Below are 9,539 nucleotides of genomic sequence, written 5' to 3'. Positions count from 1 at the left end.
CAGCCACCCTGGCGATTTAATCAGAACGCCAGGGTGGTTAAAACATGCTATATGATTGGGAACCACAGGCTGACACTCTCCTAGTGGCCAGGCTTTTTTTCCAACTCAACACACTTCAGCTTTAACAGTGTGCTGCACGGCCATACAACATATCAACAAAATGAATTTTCCCTCCTTTTCTTCCCACCAACAGAGCTTTCTGTTATTGGAATCTAATTGCTGCTGCTGTGATTTTTTTTATTATCATTATTGATTTTATTTATCTTTTTTCATAAATATACCTATTTTCCTTATTATTTATCCATTCCCCTTCTCCCTCCCCCCGATAGCCAATCACAACAATCACCTCTCATAGGCATCAGCCTATGAGAGCGATCACTTTCTGAAGCACTCCAGGGGATAGCCAAGTGACAGAGCTGTCCCCAGCACAGGGTTGTGGTAGATCGCAGCGCTGTACAAAGCAAAATGTTTTTTTAATTCTAACGGCCTGTCAGCCACGATCGCAGACTGGCAGGCTTATCTCAGAGCGGAGCTTGGTCATTCGGCTGGAATGCACGCCCATCCGCATGGACAATCCCCGCTAATTTCCTCCCCCAGGACTTGTTGCCAATCGGCATTTGGCGGTCCGGGGGAGCCACCTTGCGGCCGCTGATCAGTGTTAGGCGGTTGTAAGGTGGTTAAAGCCCCATAAGCAAAGACTTACACTTATATGCACGTTACCCATATGGCAGTGAATACAGGTGAAAGAGGCTGCAATCAGGCTGTAGATCACACATGCAAAGCAGGAAAGGAGGGAGAAGCAGCTACACAGGGATGGGCCTGCCGGCATCTGCCTATACACTCATGGCAGGCGGGGAAATGTTTTATATGTGCCACCAGCTTTATAAAAACGGTAAAGCAATGTTTGAGACTCCCTGTTTCTTTACCCATGATTTAACCACTTGAGGACCTAGGGCTTTCTACCCCTTAAGGACCGGCCACTTTTTTTCCATTCAGACCACTGCAGCTTTCACGGTTTATTGCTCGCTCATACAACCTACCACCTAAATGAATTTTGGCTCCTTTTCTTGTCACTAATAAAGCTTTCTTTTGGTGCTATTTGATTGCCTCTGCGATTTTTACTTTTTATTATATTCATCAAAAAAGACATGAATTTTGGCAAAAAAATGATTTTTTTAACTTTCTGTGCTGACAGTTTTCAAATAAAGTAAAATTTCTGTATACATGCAGCGCGAAAAATGTGGACAAACATGTTTTTGATAAAAAAAAAACCCATTCAGCGTATATTTATTGGTTTGGGTAAAAGTTATAGCGTTTACAAACTATGGTGCAAAAAGTGAATTTTCCCATTTTCAAGCATCTATGACTTTTCTGACCCCCTGTCATGTTTCATGAGGGGCTAGAATTCCAGGATAGTATAAATACCCCCCAAATGACCCCATTTTGGAAAGAAGACATCCCAAAGTATTCACTGAGAGGCATAGTGAGTTCATAGAAGATATTATTTTTTGTCACAAGTAAGCGGAAAATGACACTTTGTGACAAAAAAAAAAAGTTTCCATTTCTTCTAACTTGCGACAAAAAAAATGAAATCTGCCACGGACTCACCATGCCCCTCTCTGAATACCTTGAAGGGTCTACTTTCCAAAATGGGGTCATTTGTGGGGTGTGTTTACTGTCCTGACATTTTGGGGGGTGCTAAATTGTAAGCACCCCAGTAAAGCCTAAAGGTGCTCATTGGACTTTGGACCCCTTAGCGCAGTTAGGCTGCAAAAAAGTGCCACACATGTGGTATTGCCGTACTCAGGAGAAGTAGTATAATGAGTTTCGGGGTGTATTTTTACACATACCCATGCTGGGTGGGAGAAATATCTCTGTAAATGACAATCTTTTGATTTATTTTACACACAATTGTCCATTTACAGAGAGATTTCTCCAACCCAGCATGGGTATGTGTACAAATACACCCCAAAACACATTATACTACTTCTCCTGAGTACGGCGATACCACATGTGTGGCACTTTTTTGCACCCTAACTGCGCTAAAGGGCCCAAAGTCCAATGAGTACCTTTAGGATTTCACAGGTCATTTTGCGGAATTTGATTTCCAGACTACTCCTCACGGTTTAGGGCCCCTAAAATGCCAGGGCAGTATAGGAACCCCACAAATGACCCCATTTTAGAAAGAAGACACCCCAAGGTATTCCGTTAGGAGTATGGTGAGTTCATAGAAGATTTTATTTTTTGTCAAAAGTTAGCGGAAAATTGATTTTTATTGTTTTTTTCACAAAGTGTCATTTTCCACTAACTTGTGACAAAAAATAAAATCTTCTATAAACTCACCATACTCCTAACGGAATACCTTGGGGTGTCTTCTTTCTAGAATGGGGTCATTTGTGGGGTTCCTATACTGCCCTGGCATTTTAGGGGCCCTAAACCGTGAGGAGTAGTCTGGAAATCAAATTCCGCAAAATGACCTGTGAAATCCTAAAGGTACTCATTGGACTTTGGGCCCTTTAGCGCAGTTAGGGTGCAAAAAAGTGCCACACATGTGGTATCGCCGTACTCGGGAGAAGTAGTACAATGTGTTTTGGGGTGTATTTTTACACATTCCCATGCTGGGTGGGAGAAATAACTCTGTAAATGGACAATGATGTGTAAAAAAAATCAAAAGATTGTCATTTACAGAGGTATTTCTCCCACCCAGCATGGGTATGTGTAAAAATACACCCCAAAACACATTGTACTACTTCTCCCGAGTACGGCGATACCACATGTGTGGCACTTTTTTGCACCCTAACTGCGCTAAGGGGCCCAGAGTCCAATGAGTACCTTTAGGCTTTACAGGGGTGCTCACAATTTAGCACCCCGCCCACTTGCCAGGACAGTTAACAAACCCCACAAATGACCCAATTTTGGAAAGAATACACAACAAGGTATTCCATGAGGGTAATGGTGAAGTCATTGAAAATTTTATTTTTTGTCACAAGTAAACGGAAAATGACACTTTGTTAAAAAAAAAAATAAAAAAAAAATTCTGCTAACTTGTGACAAAAACTAAAATCTTTTATGAACTCACCGTGCACCTCACATAATACTTTAGGGTGTCCTCTTTCCAAAATGGGGTCATTTGTGAAGTCTGTCCTGGCATTTTAGGGTCTCTGCAATCATTACATGTATGGCCAGTATTAGGAGTTTCTGCTATACTCCTTATATTGGGTATACGGGTAATGCACTCTGGGCTGAAAGGAAAAATGAACGGCAAACATACCTTGCTCCACATCAATGGCAGATCTTCCTCCACATCAATGGCAGTGATAACCTCAGGAGAGAGACACACCGTGCCACCCTGCACTCAGGGTGAGCCACCAACTTATGTGACTGGGCCTCAGAACTTTAGTATACAGCATTATGCCTGTAGGATACAGCAATATGCCTGCCAATAGAGATGACTCTGTGTGGCATTAAAGCATCATCATAGGCCCAAATCACATATAAACCGGGGGTGTCCACACTCAAGGGAAATTCAAACATGCCATCTTATATCGCCAACCCAGGACAGATCAGCAATATCAAGCATGGAAACCGATCCTTCTTCCGACTTTTATGCTTACCCGTTTGGTTTTCAAGCTTACCTCTCCTCTCCCTGTGACAATGTGCGAAAGACCACTGAGTGTGTGCCTACTCCTGTGTCTGGAGTTCCCTAGGTTCTAATAGTGTACCTGCTCGTGGTACCTCTCAAAACACTCCCCTACACATAGGCCAGGGTGGTCAGGACATTTGGGACAATAAAAAACGGTGTCAGTCCTTCTTCTAGCACTGCTGCAGACACGACAACATTTTCTTTGGATGCGTTGACCTGGGGTACTCGGAATCTGATAGGCGTAATGCCTTCCATGCAATCGGCTAGTTGCATCTGGGGGGGGGGGGGACCCTGACACCTCCTGGATACAGGATGTCCAGAATGATCTGTTCCTGAAATTGAAGGAAAGATCCAGTTCTCCCAGCCTTACTGTAGAGAACAAAGCTGTTGTATACTGCCAATTGAATCAGATAAAAAGACACTTTGCTATACCAGCGTCTTGTTTTCCGGGTAACTAAATAGGGCGCTAACCTCTGGTCATTGAAGTCCACCCCTCCCATGTTGACATTATATTCGTGGACGACAAGGGGCTTTTCAATTACCGCAGTTGCCCGTTGAATTTGGACTGTCGTGTCTGTGTGAATGGTGGACAGAAAGTAAACGTCCCTCTTGTCCCTCCATTTCACCGCGAGCAGGTCTTCAGTACGCAAGGCAGCCCTCTGCCCCCTTTCAAGTCTGGTGGTAACGAGCCGTTGGGGGAAGCCCTGGCAACTAGGCCACGCAGTGCCACAGCATCGGATTCCTTCTAACTTTAAGTGCTGAAAGAGGGCCACACTTGTGTAATAATTGTCCACAAAAAGATGGTACCCCTTCCGGAACAAGGGTGACACCAAGTCCCACACAACCTTTCCACTGCTCCCCAGGTAGTCAGGGCATCCGACCGGCTCCAATTTTGAGTCTTTTCCCTCATAGACCCTAAAACGACATGTATAGCCTGTGGCCCTTTCACAGAGCTTATACAGTTTCACCCCATACCGGGCGCGCTTGCTTGGGATGTACTGTTTGATGCCAAGGCGCCCGGTAAAGCGGAAGAGGGACTCGTCTACGCAGATGTTCTGTTCAGGGATATAAGCATCTGCAAATGTTGATGACAGGTGGTCTATGAGGGGCCGAATTTTGTGGAGCCGGTCATAAGCAGGGTGGCCCTTTTCATGACAGGTTTCGTCGTCGTTGAAGTGCAGGAAGCGCAGGATGGACTCAAATCGTGTCCTGGACATGGCAGCAGGGTACAAGGGAACATGATTTACTGGGTTCGTAGACCAATACGACCGCAGTACATTCTGTTTCATTAGTCCCAAGTGAAGGATAAGGGCCAAAAAGATTTTAATGTCGGAAACTTGGACTGGTTTCCACCGGAAAGGCTGGGCATACATGCTCTCCGGGTGCTTGGTGATGAATTGTGTGGCTTTACGGTTGGTCTCAACCACAATTAAGTCCAAAAGAACCTGGGTGATGAACAGCTGCAAAAAGTCTAGGGCCGTTCCTAGATGAGCTGTCGCCACCTGGACTCCAGACTGGGCGGTGAAAGGGGGCACTACGGGTGCAGTGGAATCAGGGGATTGCCAATCTGGATGTGCCAGCACCTCTGGGAGTCTATGGGTACTACGGGCCCGTCTTCTTCTTGGTGGCTGCGACGGGGGTACTACTGCACTTGCCACCGTACCAGTTTCAACTTCCATGCTGACGCTCACCACTTCGCCAGGGTCTACAGAAGTACTGGTACCAAGTCCAGGAGATGCTGCGCTGCTGGTGCCTGTCTCACCAAGAAAACTATCAACAGCGCTAGCACCACCCTGCTGCCCTTGAGGCGGATCCTGCGCCACCTGCGGTCTAACGACTTGGGGTCTGGTACGCCTGGCTCTAGCCGGGACCAAAGCCTCGTCATCATTTTCGGTCAGGGAACCACTGCTTTCTACAGGTTCAAATTCGGACCCGGAAGATTCGACGGATGATTCTTCCCAAAAGAACTCATCCGACTGGTCCATGTACCTGTATACCTCGTCATCGGAAAGCCCCCTTCTTGCCATTGTGGATTGCTAAATTTATGGGGTTTTCCTCCAAGACTACCCAGAAAAAAAGAGCACCTACCTAGCAAAAATGGAGTATTTGAGAGGTATTGGGGTTGGTGGGAAGTGGGGTCTCAGAGGCAATCAAACAATCACGGGACAATCAAATACAATTACAGCACAATCGATTCCAATCACAGCACAAGCAAATTTGATGCACTCGGAAGGTGGTGGTTGGAAGTGGTGGGGTGGAGGGTGGGGTTGGGTGTGGCGGGAAGTGGGGTCTCAGGCAATCAAACAATCACGGGGCAATCGAAGCCGATCACGGGACAATCAAATACAATTACAGCACAATCGAATCCAATCACAGCACAATCAAATCTGATGCACTCGGAAGGTGGTGGTTGGAAGTGGTGGGGGGGAGGGTGGGGTTGGGTGGGGTTGGGTGTGGTGGGGGGGAGGGTGGGGTTGGGTGTGGCGGGAAGTGGGGTCTCAGAGGCAATCAAACAATCACGGGACAATCGATGCCGATCACGGGACAATCAAATACAATTACAGCACAATCGAATACAATCGCAGCACAAGCATATCTGATGCACTCGGAAGGTGGTGGTTGGAGGTGGTGGGGGGGGGGGGGGGAGGGTGAGGTTGGGTGTGGCAGGAAGTGGGGTCTCAGAGGCAATCAAACAATCACGGGGCAATCGAAGCCGATCACGGGACAATCAAATACAATTACAGCACAATCGAATACAATCACAGCACAAGCAAATCTGATGCACTCGGAAGGTGATGGGGGGAGGGTGGGGTTGGGTGTGGCGGGAAGTGGGGTCTCAGAGGCAATCAAACAATCACGGGACAATCCAAGCAGATCACGGGACAATCAAATACAATCGCAGCACAATCGAATACAATCGCAGCACAATCAAATACAAGCGCAGCACAATCGATACAATCAAAGCACAGTCAAATACAATGCACTTGGACGGTAATTAGGGGGGGGGGGGGCTGAAGGCGATTTGAGGGGGTGGGGGGTTGATCAGGAGCCCGCACGGGGCAGACTGAGTCCTGATCTGATGAGAGGCAGACACAGGGGGTTACTGATCGCAGATCAGTTAGTGATTGCTGGGGAGGACAGATGTAAACAAAGAGCAGGGGATGTAATCAGGAGGGGGGTATGAGGGCAATCGAGGGCCTGGGCAGGTGATCGGTTACCCCCACGGGGCAGTTAGGGTCTGCTCTGATGGGTGGGGGTGCTGAGGGGTGATGGACAGGTGATAGACAGGTGATCAGAGGGGGATCAGAGGGGGATCAGGGGGTAAGGTAGCTGTATACAGATGTATACAGTATACAGGGGGGTAGTATGGGATGGGGTCTGGGGGTGATCTAAAGGTAGGGGGGGGGGGTCAGGGGTGACTAGGAGGCAGTTAGGGACCTAAACTAAGGGGCAGCGTCGCTAGTTAGTGGCAGGTGGGGGGGGTGGGGGTTTTGCAGGGGTGCAAGGGTGCTGGGCAGGGGTCTGCTGGGGTGATCAGGGGGGGTATGAGGCCTGGGGTGGGTGATCAGGGAGGCTGTGGGCAAAATCAAGCTGCGTGCAGTGTCACTTACAAAGTGCTTCCTCCTCGCTGGTGGTCTCTGGAACAATGAGACCACGAGGCGAGGAGGAAGCACGTATAAGGCACTTTGTTTACCTAACAAAGTGCCTTATACATTCTGAATGGCCCCATGCACGGAATTCCTCCGCTCGCCGGCGCTGCTAAGTGGCCGGCGAGCGGAGACAAAATGCCGGGCTTCCGACTCCCGGCGGAGGATTGCGTCACTGATGACGCGATCGCTCCGCCCATGCCCCTACAAGGACCGCCGCCTTTGGGCATGAGCTGGTCCTTGTGGGGTCCACTTCCCGGCCGCCTCTGTGCGTTAGGTGGTCGGGAAGTGGTTAAATAGTTCCATCAATGTTACTGTTTATGTATACCTCAAAAAGGAAAACATGTCTTTGATACATTATCCTCAAACGCTCCCGATGCATTGTAGACAAGGCCAGTATTTCTGAAGAGAGACTATTGTACAGCCAAAATGAGAACTCAAAGGGTCGCTGTGCTGTCATTTCCCTTGGTTGACTTTTACTGTTTATTTTATGTATTGTTATGATTATCACTCAGCTATCCAAAAGCAGCATTCTATTTTAAATATTTGTATCTGTTTGTGCTTTAACATAAAGGCAATGTTTAAAGACAACACAACCATGGTCACTGATGTAATCTTCATGGGATTCCACAATTTGAAAGGTATCAATATTCTAATCTTTGTTGTCCTCTTAGTGGTCTACAGTTTGACACTTTGTGGAAACCTATTGATCATCGCCTGTGTATACTTCTGTAACATTCTTCACACTCCCATGTACTTCTTTCTCACCCAGCTCTCCTTATGTGATATAATTTTATCTACAGATATTGCCCCACACTTACTCAATGTTATACTGAAACAAGGTGGAACAATGTCTTTTAGAAGCTGCATAGTCCAGTACTTCTTTTTCGCAATGGCCGAGTGTTCAGAGTGTCTTCTTCTGACAGTGATGTCTTATGATCGATATTTGGCCATCTGCAACCCTTTACATTATACTGTCATAATGAACAACTTTTTGTGCTTAAAATTATCCATTATGTCTTGGATGCTGGGCATTTCTACGATGATGGCCAGTGCAATTTCTATTGTTTCTCTAAACTTTTGTGGGCCGAATGTAATGGATCATTTCTTCTGTGATGTTTTGCCCCTGTTGAAACTTTCATGTTCAAGTACAATTGTGGTTAACATAGAGGTGGTTATTTTTAGCATAACTGTACTTTTCTTGCCTTTTTTGCTTATTATTGTATCTTATAGCTGTGTTATCTTCACCATCTTGAAGATTCCATCTGCTACTGGAAAGCACAAGGCCTTCTCCACTTGTAGTTCCCACCTGACTGTGGTCTCCATATTTTACGTAACCTTAATCTGTGCTTATGGTCTTCCAAATAGAGGACAGGTGCTGAATTTAGGCAAAATATTATCAATATGTTACACATTAGGTACCCCACTCATGAATCCTATAATATACAGCTTGAGGAATAAAGACATAAAGATAGCCTTTGAAAAGTTAATAAACAATCTGAAAGTGGACCCAAACTAAAAACTGATCTTGCCTTGCAAATAATTAACATAACATTTGACTAGGATATCCTGAACTTCTTTTTTTTTATATATATTATATATATATAAACATTCACAATTTGTTGTAGACTCAATTCCCCCCCTCCCCCCCCCCCCCCCCGCCACACATACACACGGCAGGATTATGTTGCATGCTAGGACAACTTCTGTTCAGGCTTCCAGAATCAAAAATAAAATTGCAGGACATTTTACGTGTTTGCATTTTTTGATGCATTTTCATTATTTTGAACTTTTCATGTGTTAGCGTTTTGTGTTTGCATTTTTAACCTCCCTGGCATTCAATTTCCCCAGGATTTCTGTGCAAAAAGTGACCCAATTAATTTTCATAACATTTGTGTTTCCCTGTAACTTGCCAAAATGTGTCAAGCAAGGGTCTAGTATACAGTGCAGGAGAGTACTGACGTGTATGTCAATATTGTTCACAGCATGTTTCGTATGAACGTGTATAACTGTCAATACCGCTAGGGAGGTTAAAGACAGTATCCTGAATTTGATACAGCAACCCACATAATTATTATTATTATTATTATTAGTTTTTTAGTCTTTTTGTTACCAGGAGGTAAATCATGACTTAAAGTAAAATGCAGTAAATTATTTAGGATACCCACTTTTATGTTAATGTTCTTGGTTTCAGCATCAGAATCCCTTCCTATATTTATATATTGCTGTATATTAGTATGTAGCCCAAG

At 45.6% G+C, this 9,539-nt stretch overlaps 1 protein-coding gene across 1 annotated transcript; it reads left to right on the top strand.

Moving 5' to 3' along the window:
- Positions 1 to 7,867: 7,867 nt before the first annotated feature.
- On the top strand, positions 7,868 to 8,809 carry LOC137561927 (olfactory receptor 11L1-like). Its single transcript, XM_068273272.1, has one exon. It carries the CDS (start codon positions 7,868 to 7,870, stop codon positions 8,807 to 8,809), a length of 942 nt encoding a protein of 313 aa, XP_068129373.1.
- The last annotated feature ends 730 nt before the right edge of the window (positions 8,810 to 9,539 follow it).

This window comes from Hyperolius riggenbachi, chromosome 3 (genome assembly GCF_040937935.1).
Source record: "Hyperolius riggenbachi isolate aHypRig1 chromosome 3, aHypRig1.pri, whole genome shotgun sequence".
NCBI lineage: Eukaryota > Metazoa > Chordata > Amphibia > Anura > Hyperoliidae > Hyperolius > Hyperolius riggenbachi.
This window is presented reverse-complemented; position numbering and strand designations above follow the sequence as displayed.

Excerpts from the sequence above, each read along its gene's own strand:
- LOC137561927 (XM_068273272.1), top strand. The coding sequence starts at position 7,868 with ATGTTTAAAGACAACACAACCATGGTCACTGATGTAATCTTCATGGGA.